The sequence below is a fragment of the Vigna umbellata genome, chromosome 3, assembly GCF_029865625.1.
Source record: "Vigna umbellata cultivar VRB3 chromosome 3, Vumbellata_1.0, whole genome shotgun sequence".
Classification (NCBI taxonomy): Eukaryota; Viridiplantae; Streptophyta; class Magnoliopsida; order Fabales; family Fabaceae; genus Vigna; species Vigna umbellata.
The window spans coordinates 133,111-159,737 of NC_142167.1; the positions used below are offsets into that span (position 1 = coordinate 133,111).

Below are 26,627 nucleotides of genomic sequence, written 5' to 3' on the forward strand. Positions count from 1 at the left end.
AAGACCTGAAATTTTACTAGAGGCAATATCTAACTAAGTTTATAAATAGGTTAGAGGAATTTATTCTTTAATAGAGGTATATCATAAGGTATTATCTTCTGATAAAATAAATCCAAATCAAAAACTATGTTTAGTGAATCCAAAAAACTCAGAAGTTCGAATAAGTGTAACATCCCAAAATATAGTAATCACCATGAATTAGAATTAATTACGATTAACAGTAATCAATGCAGTCTTTACAATAACAGTAATCAAAATACGAACGGCTAGAGGTGCAGCGTTTCACTATACAGCTTAAAAACAGCGAACGCTCATACCGAACGGTTTTTACAAAATATCAAACCGAACGTTCACAATAATACAGAAATACTAATTCATTAAAAACCTAACGAGCGCTCTAAGGCTCGGCTTTAACTTCTACTTCCACCAGATTAGCTTCATCCAAATTTTCTTCTTCCAGCATTTCTTCAAGGGACGCACCACCATCTGCTCACATCCACAACGGATGATCATTTCAAGACAGGACGAACATACATGGACAATTGACAACACAAGGAAAACGAAAGGGTAAGCTTATAATATTTAATTCATACAGCCAACATACACATTCAACATTTCAATGCACACGCACAACATACAATTTAACATAATTCATCATAGTAATTTATAAGTATAATAGACGACCGTCCGGACTGTATGAACCGTGTAGCTACAGGCGTCCTTGCACCCGAGTGATGTAGTAACTGGGATACACTCAACAGCTGCCACTCGAGGTTAGCTCTATCCAAAGTACCCCTAAGGAATAGGACCTCCTGCCATTCCCACACATGACTACCCCCTTCTACGTGAAGATGAGTATCACGGAATATCAGGATGGACCAAGCCAGCATTAGCTAACCACAGTCATACTTTACCAATTCAATATTCAACATATATGAGACGTTCCTCCCTGGAACGCTCGTCCAAAATCCAACATCATAGATTCAGTTCTCATAGTGTTCACACTTTAATTTATCATATTCCATCATCTTTTCCATCTTTAGGTTCAGGAGTCAAAAATGACGAACGTTCAGTCCACTGAAGAGTAAGGACGAACGTCCAAATGAAGTTACTGGATATTCATGAAGAATATATAACGAACGTAATTTCTGTTTGACCAATTAAATGAACTGACTCGACTTGAAGTGTACTGGTCCTTAGAAAATATTTGAGATAAAAACTTGTACCAGATTTAATGCACAATGGAGGGTCAAGAACACTTAGAATTTATCTTTGAAGAAATTTGTATAGGAAAACCAATGCCAGGAATTTAACGAACGTAAATAAAATGAATAGTTAATACTTTACACGAACGCTATTTTATCAGTTATTTATCCAATCAGTACGAGCGCTTGATATGAGACCTAGTGCGATTCAGGACGGACGCTCATTATAAGACCGAGCGCTATTTAGGACGAACGCTTGGTAGAATACCGTGCGCCATTTAAACGAACGTTCGGTATCAGACCGAACGTTACTAAGGACGAACGTTCGACATAAGGCCGAACGCTATTAAGAACGAACGTTCGACATAAGGCCGAACGCTATTAAGAACGAACGTTCGACATAAGACCGAACGTTCTCGTTTCAGCATTGTTTAATTTAAGGCGTACGACAACTCTATGTTGAGCCGAACGCTCAAACATAGTAACTCAAATGAAGACGCTCGTTCTCACACCGAATTCCTCCCAAATGAAGGAATTCAATTCTAAGTCTTTTCAGGGAAACCGAACGGTATAAGACCGTACGGTGACGAGCGTTAATTTTCATAGGGAATTTATCAGATCCAGATTCTCAAACATCTTAACTTTTAACATTATTCATATGATTCAAACTCTGTAATTTCATATCCGCATTAATTCTCATACTTTATAACATTAATTCACATTATCAAATCCAGCTATATACTACTCATTAATCCTTCATACACATCAAAATCAACATGCAGTACCTCCAAATCAGAAGTCATATTCCATAGCAGTGGTCGTCCATACAGCTTAAACATCATATTTTTCATACAGACAGTCCAGATCATAACAGCTCAACATCATTCTTTCATACATTCAAATCAGATCATACAACATGCAAGTATAAATTAAACATATAAGCTTCCCTTACCCGGATTGCAGTGTACGCCCTAATAATATGACTTCCACACGTTCAACTACAGCTCTTCTATACTCAACAGCCACTTAAGTTTCTTCCTCTAAATCTAACCAAAGAAATGTAGAAAATATCAACTGCTACCCTTGCATGCAACAGAATCTGGGTTCGCAAGAATATCCAGAACTAGGGTATGGATTGGAAACTTACCGTTCACAGAATCAAAAGGGGTTCGGATCAAAATGATGCTCACTGGTTCGCGGACGTTCCTACGGTCTCTGAAAATTGATCGGAGTAGAGAGGAATGAGTAATAGTAGAGAGAAGATGAAGGTTCTTGGAGAGAAGTTGGAGAAGATGAAGAGTTTGCGTTCAGAGAAAAGAGATGAGTGGTGCAGGTGAGAGGAAGAGTTTTCAAAAATCTGGTTTTGTTAATCTCACATCCGTTTGAACGAGCGTGTCCCAAGCTGACACCTGCACACCAAACTCTGAATTGGAAGTTTCTCCCGTGACACGTGGCGTGTGTGCATGCAAGGCTAGGTGCGTTTTTAATGTTTTCAGAGAAATGATTTGGCTCAGCTTTCCGTGCACAGCAGAGATGAAAAATCAGATTTTGGGAGTGGGTCTTAATGGCTGAGAAATGAGTGCATAAGTGATGAGGTGTCATAATTATCTTTGTTAATTATTCAGGGTCTCACATTCTCCCTAACTACAAAAATTTTCGTCCTCGAAAATTTAAAACTTACCAGTGTATAGGTGTGGATACAAGTCCTTCATGGCGCTCTCCACTTCCCACGTTGAGTCACCAGTTTTAGCGTCCCACACCACCTTCACTAAACGAACGTCCTTTCCCTTGTGTAGCTTGGTGCGAACGTCTTCAATACGTACTGGCTGTAACTCCAGCGTTCGGTCTGGCAGCAACTGGATGTCCTCCAACTCCAACACATGAGAAGGATTAGCTATGTATTTTCTGAGTTGGGATACGTGGAAAACAGGATGAAGATTTGCTAGTTGAGGAGGCAACGCGAGTTCATAAGCTACTGGTCCAATTTTCTTCAAAATCTGGTACGGTCCTATGAACTTTGGCGACAGCTTCTTTGGACGAACGACTCTGCCCACTCCAGTAATTGGGTTGAGTCTCAAGAATACGTGATCTCCTGCAACAAACTCCAATGGCCTCCTTCTTTTATCCGCATAAGATTTCTGCCTGCTCAGGGACGTCTTCAATCTCTCCTGGATCAACTTCACTTTGTCAGTCGTTTGCTGGATGAGCTCAGGTCCAGTTAGCACGTTCTCTCCTTCCTGGAACCAGCAAAGTGGCGTTCGGCACTTCCTCCCATAGAGAGCTTCAAACGGCGCCATCCCAATGCTAGACTGGAAGCTGTTGTTGTACGTGAATTCCACCAGTGGCAAGACCTCATCCCATGCGCCTAAGTGGTCCAGGACGCACGTCCTCAGTAAATCTTCCAAAGTCTGGATGGTACGCTCAGACTGGCCGTCCGTCTGAGGGTGATATGCTGAACTCATCTGCAGCTTGCTTCCCAACTCGCCTTGTAAAGATTGCCAAAACCGAGATGTGAATCTCGTGTCTCGGTCAGAAACTATGCTTGAAGGCACCCCATGAAGACGAACGATCTCTTTGATGTACAACTTAGCCAAATTTGTCATTGACATCTTTAAATTTACCGCTAGGAAGTGGGCACTCTTTGTTAATCTGTCCACGATCACCCAAATTGAATCATGATTTCGAACCGTGCGTGGTAGATGGGTCACGAAATCCATAGAAATGCTGTCCCACTTCCACTCTGGAATTTCCAATGGTTGAAGCAAGCCGCCTGGTCGTTGGTGTTCAGCCTTTGCACGTTGACAGGTCAAGCAAGATGCCACAAAACGAGCGACATCACTCTTCATTCCAGGCCACCAGAACGACTGCCTAAGATCTTGGTACATCTTAGTCATACCGGGATGTATGCTAAGACGACTATGATGCGCTTCCTCCAATATGATCCGCTTCAGCTCGCCATCATTAGGAACGCACGTCCTATCCATGTATCTTAATAGGCCGTCCGTCCCTGTATTGAATTCTTTGGCTTGATCCGAACCGAGCGTACTTAGAATCTTCACCAGGTCCTCGTCTTCGCGTTGCTTAATCCTGATCCGATCAAAGATATTGCTAGATAATCTAAGGTTACAGCACTTAATGCTGTTCGGCTCCAACTCAAACTGCAACCTTAGATCTCTAAAACTCTCAACCAAACTAAGCTCTTTCATCATCATCACTGATACATGCACTGCCTTCCTGCTTAGAGCGTCCGCCACTACATTTGCCTTTCCAGGGTGATAGAGCAACTCAAACTCATAGTCCTTCAAAAATTCTATCCAACGCCTCTGCCTCATGTTCAGCTCCTTCTGATTAAATAAATATTTGAGGCTCTTGTGATCACTGAAGACTTGAAATGTTGATCCGTATAGATAATGCCTCCATATCTTCAGTGCAAAAACGACCGCTACCAATTCCAGGTCGTGCGTTGGATAGTTGCGTTCATGAATCTTTAATTGGCGAGACGCGTACGCTACTGCCCTTCTCTCTTGCATAAGCACACAGCCCAACCCTTGATGAGACGCGTCACAGTAACTTCAAAGGGTTTGGACGTGTCTGGAATTATCAGAACTGGAGCGCTCGTCAGTTTCTCCTTCAGCTCCTGGAAACGCTCCTCACACAGATCAGTCCAGGCGAACGGCTGATCCTTTCTAGTCAATTGGGTAAGCGGAGCCACTATCTTGGCGAATCCCTCTATGAAGCGTCTGTAGTAGCCCGCAAGCCCAACGAAACTTCTCACTTCCGTGACCGAACGCGGGCTTTTCCAATCCAGTACTGCTCGCACCTTAGATGGATCCACTGAAATACCTTCAGCCGAGATCACATGGCCCAAAAATTGTACCTCCCTCATCCAAAATTCACACTTGGACAGTTTTGCATACAACTCCTTTTCTCTCAACACGCTCAGCGCTGCCCTCAAGTGTTCTTCATGTTCAGCTTGCGTTTTAGAGTAGATGAGAATATCATCTATGAAAACGACCACAAACTTGTCCAAATAAGGTCTGAATATTCGGTTCATGTAATCCATGAAGACGGCTGGAGCGTTCGTAACACCGAACGGCATCACTACATATTCGTAGTGTCCATAGCGAGACCTAAAAGCCGTCTTCTGGATGTCATCCTCCTTCACTCTAATCTGATGATATCCAGACCGTAAGTCAATTTTCGAGAACACAGTGGCCCCATGCAATTGATCCAGCAAGTCATCTATTCTTGGCAAATGGTACTTGTTCTTGATGGTCAGCTTGTTTAATTGTCGGTAATCTATGCACAAACGAGAACTGCCATCCTTCTTCTTCACTAAGAGCACAGGCGCTCCCCATGGTGATACGCTCGGTCTAATAAACTGCTTCTCCATCAACTCTTCAATCTGCTTTTTAAGTTCAACCAACTCTGCAGGCGCCATCCGGTATGGTTGAACTGAGATAGGTGCGGCTGTCGTCACCAAATCAATGGTGAATTCAACTTCCCGAGCAGGAGGTAACCCAGGTATTTCCTCTGGAAAAACGTCCTGAAACTCCTCCAAAATGGACGTTCGTTCCTTACTGCCAATGACAGACGTTCGTTCTTGCCTCAAATTTCCCAGCTCTTGGTCTTCATGCGTCATGATGAGGAAACAAGCAGCGCCCTCCATAATGTCTTCTTTTAATTTACCGAGCGTCACACCCAAGCATTCTTCATCTTCTTCAGGAAATACTAACTCTTTCTTGCCACAATCTATGATAATATGGTTGGTAGCCAACCAATCCATGCCTAGAATTATTTCCAAGTCCTTCAAAGGTAAACAGATCAAGTTCACCTTATAATTATGCCCCTCAACCACAATAGGACATCTAATGCATACGGTAGATGTCCTAAGCTCTCCAGCCGCTGGTGTTGATACCACCAAGTCGAACTGCATATCTCTCTCCACTATTCCCAGCTTTTCAACACACGCCTTCGAGATGAAGGAGTGCGTCGCCCCAGAGTCAAACAACACATGACATGGCATTCCATACAGCAAGCATTCACCAGTTATAAGATTACCTGCGCTTGCTGCTTCTGCTCCAGTGATTGCATACACTCGACCCACTGCTTGAGCTCGTCCCCCTCTCGGCTGATTCCTTCCAGCATTTGGTGGTCTCATTACTGCTCGTCCTCCAGAGTTGCACTCGTTCGCCACATGCCCATTCCTTCCGCAACGAGTGCAATGTTTTCCACCCACCAACTGAGGGCATGACGAACGGTAATGCGGTCCTCCACACTGAAAACAAGTAATACCACCTTGCTGCCCAGACTGTCCGGCAGGAACCAATACTTGCGATCCGCTTGTGTTCGAGAGCTGATTTGGACGAGCGTAAGGGGATCTCCTCTGACTGGTATTATTCCTTGCTACGATTGGTCCCCTTACACCCTGTTGTTGCTTCTTGTGCTTTTCCGCCTCTGCCATGTTCTTCTCCAACACCTTGGCCCTCTCAACCATGGCAGGAAACGTTCGTATGCACAAGCTTGAAATCATAACCTTCAAATCACTTCTTAAGCCGTTCTCAAACTTCCGACACTGCCACTCTTCACTGGTGGCCATAGTATTGAATCTGACAAGGTGTTTGAATTTGTTGGTGTATTCTGAAACCGACATACCCCCTTGAACCAGCTGTAAGAACTCAACCTCCTTTGCAAAACGGACGTTGTCAGGGAAGTATTCTTCATAAAATTTATTTCTGAACACTTCCCAAGTGATTGGTTGTTGAGCGTCCGTCAGAATGGCTCTCGCGCTCGCCCACCAGTGGCTAGCCTCTCCAGTCAACAAATATTCAGTGTATGCCAAGCGGTTCTCATCCGGACACCTCTTGGCATTGAAGATCCTCTCCATATCCCTTAGCCATTGGTCAGCTTCGTCCGGAAGACACTTGCCACTGAACATGGCAGGGTGATGTTGAAGGAAACTCTCCAAACTCCATTTAGCATTCGGTTGGGCAACGTTTGAAGAGGATGCTCCAAGGCGCACCTCTGGTGGCAGCAAGAATCTCCATCAATTGTCTTTGCGTGTTTTCAGAATTGGCACGTGAAGCCTCCAAACCTTGCATAGCAGCCTGGTTTTGCTGCATCAACGTGGCGTTCTGCTCCAGTAACGTTGTGTTCTGTTGATGCAGCCTTTCAACCACGGTTTCCAACAACCTAGTGTTGCTGGACGTATCAGACTCGTTCGGTTGAGGAGGAGGAGGTAGCCTAGGTGCCATTTGTTCTCTGGATGCAGAGAAAAACAAACGAGCGTTAGTTATGTCCAAGAGTTAAAACAATAATAACTCATTAAACATGCAATAAGCACACAGCAAAAACACAGTGCACTCATAACCCTACAGTGTCCCTTAATAGAACAAAACTGCTCTGATACCACTAATGTAACATCCCAAAATATAGTAATCACCATAAATTAGAATTAATTACGATTAACAGTAATCAATGCAGTCTTTACAATAACAGTAATAAAAATACGAACGGCTAGAGGTGCAGCGTTTCACTATACAGCTTAAAAACAACGAACGCTCATACCGAACGGTTTTTACAAAATATCAAACCGAACGTTCACAATAATACAGAAATACTAATTCATTAAAAACCTAACGAGCGCTCTAAGGCTCGGCTTTAACTTCTACTTCCACCAGATTAGCTTCATCCAAATTTTCTTCTTCCAGCATTTCTTCAAGGGACGCACCACCATCTGCTCACATCCACAACGGATGATCATTTCAAGACAGGACGAACATACATGGACAATTGACAACACAAGGAAAACGAAAGGGTAAGCTTATAATATTTAATTCATACAGCCAACATACACATTCAACATTTCAATGCACACGCACAACATACAATTTAACATAATTCATCATAGTAATTTATAAGTATAATAGACGACCGTCCGGACTGTATGAACCGTGTAGCTACAGGCGTCCTTGCACCCGAGTGATGTAGTAACTGGGATACACTCAACAGCTGCCACTCGAGGTTAGCTCTATCCAAAGTACCCCTAAGGAATAGGACCTCCTGCCATTCCCACACATGACTACCCCCTTCTACGTGAAGATGAGTATCACGGAATATCAGGATGGACCAAGCCAGCATTAGCTAACCACAGTCATACTTTACCAATTCAATATTCAACATATATGAGACGTTCCTCCCTGGAACGCTCGTCCAAAATCCAACATCATAGATTCAGTTCTCATAGTGTTCACACTTTAATTTATCATATTCCATCATCTTTTCCATCTTTAGGTTCAGGAGTCAAAAATGACGAACGTTCAGTCCACTGAAGAGTAAGGACGAACGTCCAAATGAAGTTACTGGATATTCATGAAGAATATATAACGAACGTAATTTCTGTTTGACCAATTAAATGAACTGACTCGACTTGAAGTGTACTGGTCCTTAGAAAATATTTGAGATAAAAACTTGTACCAGATTTAATGCACAATGGAGGGTCAAGAACACTTAGAATTTATCTTTGAAGAAATTTGTATAGGAAAACCAATGCCAGGAATTTAACGAACGTAAATAAAATGAATAGTTAATACTTTACACGAACGCTATTTTATCAGTTATTTATCCAATCAGTACGAGCGCTTGATATGAGACCTAGTGCGATTCAGGACGGACGCTCATTATAAGACCGAGCGCTATTTAGGACGAACGCTTGGTAGAATACCGTGCGCCATTTAAACGAACGTTCGGTATCAGACCGAACGTTACTAAGGATGAACGTTCGACATAAGGCCGAACGCTATTAAGAACGAACGTTCGACATAAGGCCGAACGCTATTAAGAACGAACGTTCGACATAAGACCGAACGTTCTCGTTTCAGCATTGTTTAATTTAAGGCGTACGACAACTCTATGTTGAGCCGAACGCTCAAACATAGTAACTCAAATGAAGACGCTCGTTCTCACACCGAATTCCTCCCAAATGAAGGAATTCAATTCTAAGTCTTTTCAGGGAAACCGAACGGTATAAGACCGTACGGTGACGAGCGTTAATTTTCATAGGGAATTTATCAGATCCAGATTCTCAAACATCTTAACTTTTAACATTATTCATATGATTCAAACTCTGTAATTTCATATCCGCATTAATTCTCATACTTTATAACATTAATTCACATTATCAAATCCAGCTATATACTACTCATTAATCCTTCATACACATCAAAATCAACATGCAGTACCTCCAAATCAGAAGTCATATTCCATAGCAGTGGTCGTCCATACAGCTTAAACATCATATTTTTCATACAGACAGTCCAGATCATAACAGCTCAACATCATTCTTTCATACATTCAAATCAGATCATACAACATGCAAGTATAAATTAAACATATAAGCTTCCCTTACCCGGATTGCAGTGTACGCCCTAATAATATGACTTCCACACGTTCAACTACAGCTCTTCTATACTCAACAGCCACTTAAGTTTCTTCCTCTAAATCTAACCAAAGAAATGTAGAAAATATCAACTGCTACCCTTGCATGCAACAGAATCTGGGTTCGCAAGAATATCCAGAACTAGGGTATGGATTGGAAACTTACCGTTCACAGAATCAAAAGGGGTTCGGATCAAAATGATGCTCACTGGTTCGCGGACGTTCCTACGGTCTCTGAAAATTGATCGGAGTAGAGAGGAATGAGTAATAGTAGAGAGAAGATGAAGGTTCTTGGAGAGAAGTTGGAGAAGATGAAGAGTTTGCGTTCAGAGAAAAGAGATGAGTGGTGCAGGTGAGAGGAAGAGTTTTCAAAAATCTGGTTTTGTTAATCTCACATCCGTTTGAACGAGCGTGTCCCAAGCTGACACCTGCACACCAAACTCTGAATTAGAAGTTTCTCCCGTGACACGTGACGTGTGTGCATGCAAGACTAGGTGCGTTTTTAATGTTTTTAGAGAAATGATTTGGCTCAGCTTTCCGTGCACAACAGAGATGAAAAATCAGATTTCGGGAGTGGGTCTTAATGGCTGAGAAATGAGTGCATAAGTGATGAGGTGTCATAATTATCTTTGTTAATTATTCAGGGTCTCACAATAAGCAACTGATATTTCTGAATAACCAAAGAGTAGCTACAGTACCACCAGCAATAAAAATACAGTAGATGAAACGTAAAAGCATGTGAGAGGTGAAAGATGAAGCTAAAACCCTAGAAAAACTCTGGTACATGACACTATCCATGGCGCACGGTGAGATTGTACTCCACCACAAAATGCTCAGGGGTAGAAAGGTCATCGATACTGTTGGCTATAGCATAGCCAGTGGCGAACCTGAACACGCCGGTGCCACCGACGATGGGCATCTCTCTGTCCTGCTCCGATATGGGGTTCCGGCCGAGCATGCTCAAGGAGCTTCCGGCGTAGTCCCCTTCTGTGAAAGCGAAATTGATGAGCATGTACAAGCCCAGGTCGTTGAGAGAGGCGAGGCCAAAAAGCCCTTGGGCCCTCCCAATGGGCTTGGAGCCGAGGTCCGGGCCTTCCGTCATGGGATCGTCCATGACGAAAGTGGAGCCGAAGCCGTTGGGGAGGTTCTTGGGGGGGTTCACGATCTGCACGATGGAGGGGTTGTTGGCGCTTCGAAGATCATGGTAGAAGAAGTGAAGGTGGGTCTGTTTCTGCGAAGAACGGTGAGTTTCTGATGGAAGTTCGATGTGGGATTGGCGAGAAAACGACGTGTGAAGTTGGGAGAACAGAGTTAGAGAGAAAAGGAACAAGAACGTAAGAGGAACAGCCATTGTTGTTAGCTCTTCTACTGTAACAAAGTGATAAGGTTCACTTTTATAAAGAGACACCTTTGTTTGTTACTATTTTTCATTTCTTTATTACCACAAGGGAACACAAAACCTAAAAGGAGACTTTTTTTTTTCTTTTAAAATATTAATAATCAAATTATATTTTTCTTTGATAACTTATTAAAAAAAATATTAATAATCAAATCATATTGTTTTAATGAATATGACCGTTTGAATTCAATCTTGAAAAGTGTGTATATAACTTTAATATATGTTATCATATAGTTTACTTAATTTGTAAGGACGGAATAAATTATATTTTAAGTATATAGAGATATAGAGATTTATTTTGGAAAATATAAAACTATATTTTAGCGTTTAGAGAATCGATGTTTTGTCTTATATTTAAAACGTGCACCGCCTTCTGTCCCGCAGCATGGCGTCTGAAATTTTGCAACACTCGTGCACCACGCGTATATATAATAGTTATTTATTTATTTTTAGACTTTGATGGCTATTTCTTCCATACAAAGTATGAAATCATAAACTTTATTTAAGATAAGATTCAAGTAAGGAGTTAACTCTCAATTTTGTCTGCTTCAAAGATGTCTTAGATATTCTCTCAATTCATTCAATATTTAAAAGTTGTTTTTGAGATGAAAATGCTAAATACATCTTAAATTCCCTAAAATAAAATGTATTTCTACACCTAAAGTCTTATGGTCGATAATTTATTACAAAAGAGGAAAGAATTTAAATTTAAGATTTAATACCCAATTTTGTCCTCAGTGTAGTTCGAAAATCTCAATTTAGTCTCCTAGTTAGAAAAATAATTATAATGGATCCTTACTTATAAATTTGTGAGTCAAGTTAGTCCCTTCCGTTAAATATAACCAAACGAAGTTAATAGGATGATGATGTGGCAGTAGTTAGTGGTTAGGTGTCAAAACGCAATAGTGTGTGTGCTTACGTGATGTTGAATTAGAGAAGTTTGAGTTTTATCAGAAATTGGGTTTATTTTAATTGGAGATAAATTGGCAGCAGTTAGGGTTTTTAATTAATTTTGTGCAATTGAATAGATACAAAGTTAGGGTTGTAGTGGAATTGTAATATGATTTGAAATGGGAGGTTCAGGGATTTTGGGTTGGCCAAGCTTTACGAGCATGGTGCCAAGCCTAGCACCACACGTGTGGTGGGAACGATGGGGTACCTTGCACCTGAACTCACACGAACGAGAAAACCTACCACCAGTTCTGATGTTTACGCTTTCGGAGCGTTGTTGTTGGAGGTGGTGTGCGGGAGGAGGCCCATTGAGGTGAAGGCATTGCCGGAGGAGCTGGGGCTGGTGGACTGGGTCTGGGAGCGGTGGCGCATGGGGGCGCCGCTGGCGGTGGTGGACCCCAGGTTGGGTGGGGCGTTTGATGAGGTGGAAGTTTTGGTAGTGATTAAAGTGGGGTTGTACTGTTCCGCGGAGACACCAGAGAAGAGGCCCAGCATGAGGCAGGTGGAGAGGTATTTGGAGAGGGAGGTGGTGCCGCCTCCGCGGTGGTTTACGGGAAAAAAAGAAGATGGTGGTGGTGGCTACTACGAGGAGTTACATAATATGATGTTTTGAAATGAACGTGAAATCTGAATTGAAGCATCTGAAATTATGGTTTCAATTTACATTTTGTGTGATACTGTCTGAACCTCTGCTTCAATTGCACAAAATTAATTAAAAACCATAACTGGCCAATTTATCCCCAATTAAAATAAACCCAATTTCTAAATAAAACTCAAACTTCTCTAATTCAACACCACGTAAGCACGCACACAATTGCATTTTGATACCTAACCACTAACTACTGTCAAATCATCATCCCATTAACTCTCTGTGCTTATATTTAACGGAAGGGACTAACTTGACTCACAAATTTAATTTACAAGTAAGGATTCATTACAATTACTTTTCTAATAAGGGACTGCATTGAGATTTCCGAATCAAACTTGGGACAAAATTGGGTATTAAACCTAAATTTAAAATTCACATTTAGATCTAGGCCTAGATATTTCTCATGTTATTATCACACTTGTTTTGTATAACCTTTTACCTTAATTTTTATTTATATGATTTCGATATCTTCTGTTAAATTTGTATTTAGATTAATGATTGATATTTCTCATGTTATTATCACACTTGTCTTGCCTAACCTTTACTTTAACTTTTATTTGTATGATTTTGCTATTTTTGGTTGAAACTATATTTAGATCAATGGTCGATATTTTTCTTGTTATTATCACTTGATTTTTTGTCTTTCAATATTTACATTCCTTATAGTTAGGTTTGACAAGCACAAAATCCATATTTATTATTTACATTTATTTAAAAAATGAAAAAAAGATAATCTAATTTCACTTTCTCACTAATACTTGAGAGTTATCTTTGATGAATTTAGAAGGGAGAAAGTGAAAAAGATGGTGAGTTTAACTCCATTAACAAAATAATAACTAATATTTAACGATAAAAAAAACTTCACATAATTGGCTTAAGCGTTAGAGTGTCACTATATGGTAGTTGGACCTTAAAGACATCTCATACTTCTACGAAAGGAGTTCGAAGACGATTTGAGTTGTGAGGAGGTTGTAGTTGGCGAGTTGTTCTAGTAAGTTTATATGTATTTAGGTTTGAAATCACAGGTAAACTCTAGAAAGGGGAGGTGGGGTGACGGTCTGGGCACAGAATGTTGAACATTTATGAATGAATTCTTATAAAGCGTTTAGGAATTTTTTAAAGATAACAAGGAAGAAGACTTGTTTTTATACTTTCAAACTGAGATATGTCCGGTTTTCCCTTAAACACTCTTAAGGATTTCATTAATCTTTAAAAAGATTGCAACGAGTTTAACCACTCTACACTAATTAATTGACTATACGAGTTTCATCGCTCCTAGTTTATAAATAGTTCAACTAACTATATTGTTTAACTTCACTAAGTTAAACAAATAAGTATTTTAAATCACTTTTGATTCTACAAAAACAACAAAGTGTTTTTCATCAAAAACAAGATGATAATTCTCATAAAGAGGATAAATTTTCAATACAATGAATATCTGAAAACTTATAACAGATTTTCTTCTCAAAACAAGTGTTAGACGATGCAAGCGGAGAAAGAATGTTGATAGCGTAATAGAAAAAATAAATCTTGTTCATGCAATCTTCTTTATATAGTCTTATTTGAAAAATATCCATTACTCGAGGATAAGTAGCCTTTTGGTACGAAGTCAAACGTTATATGTTTTTGTAAATATAGCATGTACGGATGAACAAATTATAAAAAGTTTGAAGAGATATTCTCATAATTTCTTCCTATTTCTTAAAGTTCTTCTGATTTAATGTAGAACATTTGAAAAAGCTTTGTACTTTTATGATCTGCGAAAGATGATGATGACGTGGCGAGATGATGATGTCAGTCTCTACTCTCGTTTCGTTTTTTTTATGTGGACTCTACGCCATTAGTGATTTAGACGCCGCCAACGAAAATGATTAAATTGAACAAATTTTACAAAAAAAAAATGAGACTATTTTGAACATCGAAAAATAATGAATATAAAAACCTAAATAAGTATTAAACCAATTTAAAAATATCATCTTTTAAACAAAATATTTACAAATATTTTGGTTTAAGGGGAAATTTGTTAAAGGCTAAGGTTGTGCATATGTGTAAAGAGTTACGAAACTTAAGTCCAAGTAGTTAGTCAGTAGCCATATTCTTAACAAATAATTTTGTTATTACTCTTATAATTTTATTTTCAGTTGGTAGTAGGTTCCTAATTTCTAACATTTAATAATTTGTATTTATCTATTTAAAGTTCTTCATTAAGTAAGTGAATAATATGTAGCTATTCAATATACCTCTAAGTTATTTTCTTATTTTTAACTTTTCTTTCACTAATACAAAAGTCGCGTACAACGTCGAATATTTTGGGCTTTTAATGGCGAATTCGCGAACGACGTTGTATTAGGAGACGTTAAATTGACGTCGAATTTAAAAAATTCAACGTTAATCAACTTTTTTTTTAATTAATTGTGATTTTTTTTACAACTCTAGGAGACATGAAAAGCAGAAAAACAACAAATTTCAGTTTTTGGTATTTTACAAAGCAAGAACTATGAAGGTGTACTGTAGTATCAACAACAAACAAAAATAACCAACAACAAACAAAGTTCAATCAAACAACAACAATAACAAACAAGTTCAACGAAACAACAACAACAACAAACAAGTTCAACAAAAGAAACAATAAACAAGTTCAAAAAATAAGTTCTTCAAAACCAAAACGAAAACTAACTTTCAAAAGTTGGATTCGTCGGAATAAAGTGTCGTTACCCGTGAGAGAGAAAACAGAATGCACATATGAAGGACAAAAACACGAAAATAATCGATCAAAACAAACGAAAATCATACATAAAGTAGTTAATTAACATGCATTTGTATCAAATGAAAGAAATATTACATGCGATGGTCGTCAAATTTCGTTCGAGAAAAGTTTGAGAAGAGAAGAGCGTCTCGCGCGTTAAGATAAAGTGAATGTCAAATTTTTATTAAATTCATTAATAATTACATTTATTTATAAAACTGCCACCGATCATTTTTTAACATTTTTTAACGCGTGACGTTATATGTGTTTTTGTATCTGTAGTGTTTATAAAAGAAAAATAGTGCACTAGTAGTAACATTTATTTGCTTGTAACAATTCTTCCATTTATTTGATTGTAACAATTTTATCTGCTTTCTTGTTATTATTATTATTATTATTATTATCATCATCATCATCGTTCTTTAAAATGAGTGGTAAAAAAAACATATATTATTATTATTATTAATAATGAAAAACAAAAGGTGGTATATTTATATTGTAAGAAATGAACAGAAAAAATATATTTATTTGGTTACTTAAAAATTAGTGAGATGAAAGATTATTTGTATTTATTATTATAAAATAGTAAAAAATAAATTATTATTCAAAAGAATATTTTTAAGTTATTTATTTTAGCAACATTATTGACCATATTTTATATTACTTTTACCTTATTTTAAAAAACAACTCATTCACATAATGGATTATTTATCATGGTACAATACCACTGAACACTTTTTTTTTTTCTTGCAAAATTATAGTATCTGCTCTCTCATGTTTTGATTTTCACATTTTCTTTTACTTCACCCTTAAATCCATTAAGTTATTATCATCTTTCTCTTTTGTAATATTAGTCTTTCATCACAGAGAAACGAATTATAATAAACAAAATGTGATACATTATATGTTAAAATATATCAAGGAGTTTTTAACAAGGAAAATGCAATTTACTCTTATGAAATGCATGAGAAAATTTACATATTAATTATTTATAAAATTCCATTACTCCAAGAGCAGTAAAGGCACGAGAAACAACTCTGAAAGAAGAAAATTCAGAAATTTGGCATAAATTCATAAACTCTTTTTCTGTTCTTTCACTTCCTCCATCAAGAAACATCAGGTTATCAAAGCTAGTAACCATCTTATCTGCTTCAGAAGAACCAATTGCTTCAGGCATTATGAAATCTACAACAACCACCTTTCCATTTTCTGGCAATGCTTTGTAGCAATTATTTAGAACTTTCAAACAATTTTCATCCGACCAATTGTGCAATATGCCCTAAAATCATAACCAACCACACAACAAATGGTTATTAAGATCATTAGATTAACTTAATCACAGTTTTAATAGGTTTATGCTAGTATCTAGACTAACCTTCAATAGTATGGCATCACCTTTTGGAACACTTTCAAACATGTCTCCTTCAACATGTTCAATTCCTTCATGAAAATGAAAATTTTCATTCATTGTAATTACTTATATATGAGTAGTTAATTAAGGTGAGAGATGAAGATCAAGATCAAAATACCTGGATAAGGTGGAGCTTGTTGTATTACTTGTGGAAGATCAAAGTTGACACCCTTTATGGAAGGATACTTAGAGATTATGATATTCAAACTTTGCCCTACTCCTCCTCCCACATCAATAAGCAGTGATATTCCTTCAAATCCACTGTATATTTCAAGTATCTTTGTCATCTCTATTCTGCATATATTGGCCATTGCTTCATTGAAGATATGATTCCATGTTGGATCAGATTGTATGCCTTCAAAAATAGGCATTCCATGAACTTTCATGTATAGGCCCTTATCACAGTCAAGAAGTATCTCCTTGAAATTAAGGCTAATTCACATCAAATACACCAACTTGGTCAAGTTAGAATCTGATTCAAATTAACTGTCAAAATGTGTAACTAAATTAACTGCATGTAGGAACATTGCTTACAATGCCTGAACAAGCTTTGGATGATTCATAAACGTTGTGAACAAGGCCAAAGAAGCAGTGGCTTCTGCATTGATGAAGTACTTTCCGGAAGCTGAAAGCTGAAAGAGTCTTTGGACCTTACCATCTTGATTTGTGAGTGTAGAGCAAGTGAGAAGACAGTGACTTGCAAGAACAGACAGCATGCGATCAAGCCTTTGGGCCAGTTTTTTGTGCTGAATTGGAAGCTGAGAAGCAATCTCAGAAGCTGAAACGCCAAATGGGGCTGTGGTTGTTGTTGTTGCTTTAGCAATGATCTCGAACAAGTTGAGCTCAATGGCAGCATTCAACACAGCAGTGTAAACCATTGGGCTGAAGCTTAGAAGCATAGCAGATAGGCATGGATCATTTTCTTCACCATTAATCTCTTCACAGTTAGAACCCATCTGGTGTATGGTTTTTTCTCAATGAGGTGCAGATTAAGATGAAAAGATGTAAAGAAGAACGATGAAAAATTACAACAATCAGCTTTAGGTGATCATTGCATATAGATGAAATTTTTGTCTCACATGTTTAGCTGCGTATGTCTTCTGAGATTGTGGCATGGACTGAGAAATATTGATTAACAATTTTGTATACATATATTAGTGTTTATAATTAGAAAAACACTGTATTCTGCAGGCGTAATGCTGCTACCTGGTATAAAATTATTCGTGTAGAATGTCTACGCACATGCTTCTGTATTTGGCCCGGTGTGTCTTATTTGTGGGTTTATATGTGAGGATCATATCAATATTCCATAAACAAAGTCACAATGTTCGAGGCCTGCCATTTGTGCCAACTCTGTCACTTTCATCTCTTTTAACAGTAATATTTGTCTCGTTAGGGAGGGGTCTGCATGCTACTGATTGTTTTTGGTGGTAGGTTTAGAGTTTTAAAAATTTTGTTGCTCTTCTTTCTTGTAATTTTTAATCAAAGTAAACTATTTTACATAGTTTTTGAACTTATTCCTTACATGCTCCAATATGTATATTAAAGAGTGCCGTTCAATACGACTCTTTAAATCTTTTCATTACTAAACAATCCAACTCATATTCTAATATCATAACTAAATTATGGTAATTTGATATGTAAATTATGGTAATTTGATATGTTGATTATTATTTATCATTCTATTATTATTTATTATATTGTTATTATACTGTCTCGATAAGTGTTATTATATTAGGAATAGAAGTCCACTGTCTATGTTCAACCATAGAAGAAAACTCACCAAAGATGTTTTCCTTAAGCCATTAACTAAGGCTTCAGCCATGGGAGAGTGTTTCATTATTAAGCAATCTCACATAGCTCGAGCCTAGATCTTCATAACCTAAGTAACAGAGGAAACCAACCAAAGAAGGAAACCTTAGCACTAGAGCCGTGAGCCACCGCTTGAGTTGTATTGTGAAAAGTCTATAAATACAAGCATCTTGGACAAATTTTGAGAAGGGGAGAGAAAGAAGTTGGAGAGATCCATAAGGGAACTAGACTTCGGTCTTAGCCCTCTTAGGGTGATTTTAGAGAGAGACTCGAGTTTCTTACATAATCCTTGTACTTCAAAGATACATCCTTAAAAGATAAGAAGATGTTTTCCTCCTTGCTTGTAATTTTTTCTATCTTCATGAGGAGCTAAATCTCCATGTGTTGGAGAATGATGTAGCAGATTCAAACTCTCTTGTATTTGGTGACACTTTCATTTATGTAGTTTTTATTTGATTTAAAGTAGTTAATTAATTTGTGCTTGATTTTGGGATGAACTTATCACTTTTCATATTTAACTGGCTTGAGGCGTGGCATCTAGTCTTAAGTTGTGGTTCAATCAATTTCCCTCTGTGGGATGAAATAGGCCAGAGATGTGCAGTTGGAATAAAGTCTTATTCGTAATGCATGTGAGTCGTACACGGTCACTTGTTAGGTTGCATATTGGACAATAGGCAAGATACTACTCTCCTGGTACCAGGATGGGCTTGAAGTACCATAAAGAGCACTCCCAGGACTTGATCACGTGAAGCTGCAGACTTGAAGGAAGATCTAATGCAAGAGAGGATGGATCTGTTAAATCAGACTCCAACATTGTTTTAATACTATAATCACTTCTTTGATAGCTTAGATTGATTTCTAGATTAACATGACAACACTCTCACTCCTTTTACATAAAAATTAACACTATTATTTTCACCAAATTCCTGTGGATACGATGCTTTGTTTACTACATCAACCTAGTATACTTGCTAGTAGATTTGTGGTCTTGATCGAGCAATGGGTGGAACACAAAGTTACCACAATGAATTTTCTGACCATAACTACTTCCTCTAAGCAATCATTGGACACATGATGAGCGAGTTAATACTATATAATTTAATCTCACACAACAATATAAAGATTTAAATAATAGACTTATCCGATCGATTTCAGGAAACTTATTACTCAATTAGTAAAGCCATCAGAACAATCGCGCATGATTCAATGAAAGCTCAGCAAGTAAGAAGCAATTATAAGAAGACAACAAATGAAAGAATAATGTTTCATTAATTTGTCCAAACTGTGTACAAAAAGTAAGGTCGATCGACCAAGTTAACAAAAATACAAGACGACTAAAGCAAAAGCGAACCCTGGCAAAAAGCGATATATGGAGGTTGAGGTTCAAGCCACGATTGTTGATTCGAATTGCAATTCATGAAATTTGAAAAAAATACTAGGAGAAATATTATTTTTCATGCGATTAGTATCGTCGCCAATTAGAATCATTTTTATTTCAGGTGTGAGGGTCAAGGTCAATGATTTAAGCTGTGTTGTGTCGTCTAAAGTCCAAAAGTTGTCTATAAATCCAAGTGTTGGGTCAACTTGTTCATACGAACCACTTGAAGGATACTTGTATAGTAGACATTCTAATGCCAAATTCAGCTGAACATTGGTAGTTAACAATTACTGCAACAGTTAATGTAAATCATCTATCTCTTTAACTTAAACCTTTATTTATAAGTTTTAAGATAAATTTTTAATTAACATTGGCTTTATTATGACTCAATTACGAAATAATCATACTAATCATACTTTACCTTTAAAGTTGATCAATATTAAAGTTAATGTGTTGATTCATAATTTACCAGTTTGCTTCGTAGTCAACAAGTTAATTGATGACTCATTAAATAATCTGAATATAGTTCGTAGTCCATAAGTTAACTGATGACTCATTAAATAATTTGAGTATGGTTGATCGATGGACTAACTAAATGGTCATATAATACATTTTTATTTAATTAAAAAAAGTTAGTTTCACACCTTCTTTCATAATAATCTTTAAAAAAATAATTTATATTATTTTTTATTTTATTTTTATTTTATTATATTGATAAATGTTTTCAAAATTTTAATTTAATTATGATAATTCATTTTATTAATTTTATATGTTCAAAATTATAAAAATCTATAAATTTATATTTTATTTAATTTTTAGTATTATAAAAATATGTTTTAATATTATTTAATTTGTTTTTAACTATTTTGCTTATATTAAAGGATGAAAAGGAAAAGAGTAAAAAAAAGAGAAACAAAATTGAGATAATAAAATTGTTTAGATTAAGAAAATACTCCAAATAAGTGAAAAGTGAAATATAGTGAACTATTATTAATGATTTATTTGTTATTCTACTATTATTTTATTCAATTTAATCATACCGTTAATAAAAAGTTAAATCAAGTATTTCAATTTTTACAAATTTTTAATATTGCCAATTTTTCAATATTTAGTCATATTATTTATATGAATAAATAACATAATAAAAGTCATATTTAGAGAATCATGTGATTATTCACAAAAATAAAAAGTCAATAAATTTAATTGATAACTTTGACCAGATTAAATTAAATATTTTTGTTTTATACAATTTGTATATAATAATAATAATTATTATTATTATTGAAAATAAATGGTGAAGCATAAATTAACAAAAGACAGAACAAAGAGGTTCTTTGGAAGCCCTTTCTCTGCCGAAACGCAATCGCAGCGAGGAAGCGATTCAATCCACCGTCGCAGACACGCTTTTTATGTTCCTCGGTTTGTTTCTTTTAGTTTCGTTTCTTCTATCTGCAACTAATACCCTAATTCCTGTTCAATTTCGTGTACCATTTTTACTCCTTTCAAATGCATTTGGCCAACACTCTTCTTTGTTTTCACCATCTCTGCTGAACTTCAAGCCTTCTTGCTTTCGTATTTCTCATTTTTATTAAACTCGTGGATCAGTAGCTTCGCTCGTACTTGTTTCCACCTTTCAATTTTTTTGCTGGTCTTGCTATTCTCGAGAACGTACTATGTTTCCTTACTGTTAACTATTATTATGATTATTATTGTTGTGGTTTTAGGTCTGTGAGTCTGTGGCATCAATGTTCTGTTCGATCTATTTTTGGATATATGTTTGAAAGAGCTTGTTTTCAGCGTTAAGAGACTTTTATGAAAAGAGCTTATGATGCATTCCTAAGTTGTTTTCGTTTATTTCATTATGCTTTACGATGTAACTTACAAAAATAAAAGTTTTTATCTCGTTTTTTTTTTTCGAATATAAGAAATGAGTGTTTATATTGTTATGGGATTGACAAATGTTATGTTAGTTTTATGTTAGCTTATGTTTTACTCAAGCTATTTATCCAAACAGGCCCTTAAACATGGGTTTTATATAGTATGCTCTAGTGTAAGTACAGTGCCAATGGCAGCTGTAGCAGACGGATAGTAGTGCTATGTTTTTTATTCTAAAAGAGCCCCTGAATACCACTGTCAGAGCATGTTTTTGGAATTTCAATTTTGAAAAATTATTTTTGCTTATAAAATCAATCGAAAGCTGTCATTTCTCACTGTCTCTCTCAAGCCAAACCTAGTTTATCTCTTGAGCCAGCACAATGGTGACGGGTTTCTGTGCGTCTGGGCACTTTTATCTCTGGCAACTAAGTCTCTTGGAGATCAAATGATGTGGGGATGCTCTTCTAATGTTAAATTACGTTCATTTATTATGTGTTATAAAACTTATGAAAGAAAATTGTGTCTAGCATTTGGCTAGAGAACTTGATATGAGAAGCTTGATCAAAGTTTTGTCATTTTAAATACTATTTTTCTCTTGGGTAAACTTTTATGACAACTTTGGTTTATTCGCTCGTTTTTCCCATGAGAGTTCTTGTTTTGCTCCATGGTTATGTTTGAAAAATTCAGGTTGCACATCAATATCAAACTCTTCAGATGCTTTTTGGTTTTGTATGTTTGGGATTTTGGCTTCTTGAAGTGGATTTTGGGATCTCTCATGGATGATTATGATTTACCTGTTGACATTGGTGTTGCTCAGTAATGCCTTAAACTTGTTCTTTAAAATTTGGTTGGTATTGTCTCCTTTTGGCTTCCATCAATGGGATTTGGGAAGCTGACATGCTGGGTTGATGTCTCCTTTATAGCAGTGTATTCTGTTTATTTGATGAGTTGACTTATAGAACATGAAACCATCTGCTGTTTGTGTCCTGGGAAAGCTAACACATAGGTTTGTAGGTGAAATCTTTTTGGATTTAAATATTTTATTCTGATTGGTTTAATCTCTCTTGGAAACTGGACCCACCCTGACTCTGCATATCATCACTATTAGTAAACAAGTGAATCTAATCTGTAATGTTCGGGAATGGAGCATATGTAATAATGAGTTTCTTTATTGGAAAGTTAACAAGATTTTATAACAATTTTTGCGTCCTTATTCTTCCTCAATTGCAACACAGATGTTCTTCAAACAAATGTCATTTTTGTGTGTTTTTTATAATTAATTTAATTCCATATTAGCTCATACTTCTGAAGAGAGTTATATTTATATTAATATGTTTTACATTTTAGAGAAAATATTGTTTTTGTGCCATATCAAAATGATCAATTAATTTAACTACTGTTGAAAAACTTTGAGCCCTTCTGCTTTGAAGTAACTTGCATTGGTGATGGAATAAAAAAGAAACCATTATCTTCATGTGTTTCCTATGGTATACGCATTTAGTTACCCAAAGTTTGAAATATGTGTTTTTAGGTTTTATTCACTCGTTGCATGGAATCGTCAGCAGAAGAGTATTCTGCATTTGAACAGAAAGTTAGTAGGACAGTATACTTTGACAACCTGTCACCACAGGTCACTGAATCTGTGATAAGAACTGCCCTTGACCAGTTTGCCACTGTAAAAAATGTCAAGTTTATTCCCAACTACTTTGGACCTAGCAATCTTCCGCAATGTGCATTAGTAGAATTAGATTCTGCCAAAAAGGTCAAGGAAATTGTATCAATGGTAGGACAATATTCTTTTATGATGTCTGGGATGCCACGGCCAGTAAGGGCTCAGCCTGCTGTGATGGAAATGTTTGATGATCGGCCAATAAAGCCTAACAGAAAGATTAAGGTACGTTGGTTGAAGCCAAGTGAACCTGATTTTGAGGTGGCGAAGGAACTAAAGAATCTTACACGCAAACATGCTGCAGAAATAGAATTTGTACGCAAAGTAAGTTCATTTCTGGTAATTTTTTTGTAGCTCTTACGACTATTAATATTTCAATTAATGAATTTGCTGAGTATGTCTCCAGGAGTTGATGTGAGGAAAATCTATTTTCAAATGAGTTTTTTATTTGCAATGTTCATGCAAGTTTGTGGTGTCGTGCGAAATGCGTGCTTCTGTCAATCTGTCAACATTTTCCTTAACAGAAGAGTAGTTAGCAGTAGTGTTAAGCATTTCTATAGTGAGTGTATGTAATTACTAGTAACTTTATGGGAACATAGTGGTGGAAATGGTGCTGTAACAAGTGATCCTTAATTCTTATGCACTGTTAACACAAACCTTTATAAATTGTGAAGATGTAGAGGAATTTATACTGAAATTAAAATAACAGAAATATCCAGTACAAAGTTAGACGTTGGAGAAACTTAAGGATGGAAAGATAATCTGTCGTTATTAAACATAACATAAAGTTGTAGAATAAGACTTTTGTTGTTTGTGCTAAACATACCAGAGACTGATTTTTTATTTTTTATTTTTTGATGAGCTGGAATCAGATAAACTGTTTCAAATATTGGTTGATTTGTTTCTAAGTGTGTAAGATTGGCCCTCGTTATGTCTTCCTCTTAGCTTTAGTTTTTATGTTCCTTCAGTTTGTGATTCGAACAATTTATTTTCAAAGAAAGCGGATATAACCACTCTCTCTAATATAATGCATATTAATTCTTTATAACTACATGTCATTGTTCTCAATTTGGAATTATTACTGAAATGAAAAATTCACGTGTTTAAAATGTGATTGTGGGAGAATCTTGAAAGTTAGTGTCTTTGAAGTATGTTTGAATGTGCTTGAATTTTAATAAATTAAGATTGAGGGCAAGGATTGTTGCGAGGTAAGAATCCTAGGGCAGAGGTCGCCCATATTATAATATTTTCATGTGCTTTAAATCAAAGGGCGATACCCCTTTACTTACGATTTGTAGACAAGATCACTTTTTAGAAGAATTGTCGTGTCTGAATTTTATGTTGTCTTGAATAAAGAATGCTACGTTAAACAGTAGAATTATGTGCAAAACTGATATGAAAGCATATCCCTGTTTTATCCTTCTGGTTACACACGTTCTATTTATTTATTTACAATGATAGCATTCAGGTTTGAACCTATGACCTCTTACGAACTATCTAAAAACACAGCACTAGTTCACTCCCTATAGAAGACTCTTTTATTAGTACGGATGACCATCTTGCTAAATAAACTTCTTTCTCTTCTATCAAAATAGTGCCCGAAACTATTGCCCGCTATTAATCACAAAAATGTTTGATAATGTCTACGTTAAGCGATAGTTACATTATCTTATCCTGAAGTGGGTTCTGGGTGTGTTTTTGTGTTTGTTCAGCTGCAACTAGACGAGGAAGAGAAGCTTGCAAAGCAGCAGGAAGAAACGCTTAAAGTGCATTACAAAAAGTTCAAGATGATAGATGGTATTATGGCTGATAAAACTGCCCATCGTCTGGCGAGAAAGTATAATCTGCATGTTGCAGATGAATGAAGTCTTCGTTTGGTCTACAATTCATGTAAATATATGTTTTTCTTTTTTCTGGCTAGAATCAAGGCTTGTTGCGTCGTGCTACTACTACTGATGAAGTTCAGTTCATACATGGTATATAATCATGCCTAAAGATAATCTTTTGTGTCGTTTTCTTTTGATTCATAGTGGGGTGTTGGTGGCACTTAAAAAAGAAGACCCAAGTTTCGTAAGGATTTTCCAAAAAAGAAGTTTTGTAAGGAACCTTCATAGCTTGATTTTTTAGTCCTGGTTAATTCTATCTTTAGCTATAATTATTTCTTCTATTTTGACACAATATTATAATTGTTTCTTTCTCGACTATTTCTTAGGTTTATATATATATATATACACCTCAAGGAGGGAAGGTCGTTAGAGAGAAGAAAATTTCAACTCATACGTGGTTATCTTTTCAGTTAACAGAATATATTATATTAATTTTTTAAAATAAAATAAGGATTAAATTGAGAAAAAAAATTAAAAGATTACATTGAATTAACATCACAAATATTAGAATTAAAATACTAATTAATTTTTTTAAAACAAGAATTAATGAATGATGTAAACAATGTTATTTTTCTCCGATTAACGTTTGCAGTATTTTTTTTCTTTCAACATTTCCTATTTGACGATAAACTGAAGAATGATATGAGAAAAAACCATATACATGTTAGTCTTTATTTTCGTTTAATTTCATTTATGTTGAAATGTTCTTATTTTAACTATAATGATTATTTTTTTAAAAGTAAAATAATTAAAAAAAAAACGAGTTATCCAATTCGTGATATAGTTATTTAAAGAACAACTTATCACTTAAAGATTCCAACAAACAATAAAATAGGTGTTAATAATAAATAAAAATGTATGAGGACTAAAATAAGAAAAAACTTTATTGAAGACCAAAACTAATACATAAAAAATTATTAGAGTCTAAAAAAAGGAAGAAAAAAAAATTACACATCATAGTATGAGGTATGCAGATAGCATTTTTAGTGCGTATTCTTTTTAGAAGGCAAGCGTGTTTTAGAGAGTAAGAATGTACGTGATGAATAGTGAGTGAGAGAATAAGAAATATTATGTAATGTCTGAATGACCTAAGGTGAAGAAAAAAAAAATTAAGAAGGTTAAGAAAATGTGTGATTATTATAATTATTTTATTTAAAATTTTTATTTTGTGTTAATTTTTTAATTCAACTTATGAATTATTATTTGTTGT

The 26,627-nt window shown here is 36.1% G+C and overlaps 2 protein-coding genes and 2 pseudogenes across 2 annotated transcripts; 2 read left to right on the forward strand and 2 right to left on the reverse strand.

The window, feature by feature from the left end:
* Positions 1–10,287: 10,287 nt before the first annotated feature.
* Positions 10,288–11,040, reverse strand: LOC124842492 (dirigent protein 21 pseudogene; annotated as a pseudogene).
* A 1,150-nt stretch (positions 11,041–12,190) lies between these two features.
* LOC148201303 (L-type lectin-domain containing receptor kinase S.4 pseudogene) lies at positions 12,191–12,604 on the forward strand (annotated as a pseudogene).
* Positions 12,605–16,371: 3,767 nt separating this feature from the next.
* Positions 16,372–17,753, reverse strand: LOC124842499 (isoliquiritigenin 2'-O-methyltransferase-like). The gene is made up of 4 exons (XM_047318999.1): positions 17,332–17,753; positions 16,916–17,229; positions 16,762–16,826; positions 16,372–16,665 (listed from the first exon to the last, which is right to left on the reverse strand). Exons 1-4 carry the CDS (start codon positions 17,751–17,753, stop codon positions 16,372–16,374), a joined length of 1,095 nt encoding a protein of 364 aa, XP_047174955.1.
* A 3,519-nt stretch (positions 17,754–21,272) lies between these two features.
* Positions 21,273–25,696, forward strand: LOC124842487 (RNA-binding (RRM/RBD/RNP motifs) family protein). The gene is made up of 3 exons (XM_047318984.2): positions 21,273–21,406; positions 23,394–23,855; positions 25,244–25,696. Exons 2-3 carry the CDS (start codon positions 23,412–23,414, stop codon positions 25,394–25,396), a joined length of 597 nt encoding a protein of 198 aa, XP_047174940.1. The 5' UTR covers positions 21,273–21,406; positions 23,394–23,411; the 3' UTR covers positions 25,397–25,696.
* The last annotated feature ends 931 nt before the right edge of the window (positions 25,697–26,627 follow it).

Coding starts and splice junctions, on each gene's coding strand:
- LOC124842499 (XM_047318999.1), bottom strand. CDS start 17,753: ATGGGTTCTAACTGTGAAGAGATTAATGGTGAAGAAAATGATCCATGC. Junction 17,230..17,331: donor CCAAAGCTTGTTCAGGCATT/GTAAGCAATGTT, acceptor GATGTGAATTAG/CCTTAATTTCAAGGAGATAC. Junction 16,827..16,915: donor ACAAGCTCCACCTTATCCAG/GTATTTTGATCT, acceptor ATTTTCATGAAG/GAATTGAACATGTTGAAGGA.
- LOC124842487 (XM_047318984.2), top strand. CDS start 23,412: ATGGAATCGTCAGCAGAAGAGTATTCTGCATTTGAACAGAAAGTTAGT. Junction 23,856..25,243: donor AAATAGAATTTGTACGCAAA/GTAAGTTCATTT, acceptor GTGTTTGTTCAG/CTGCAACTAGACGAGGAAGA.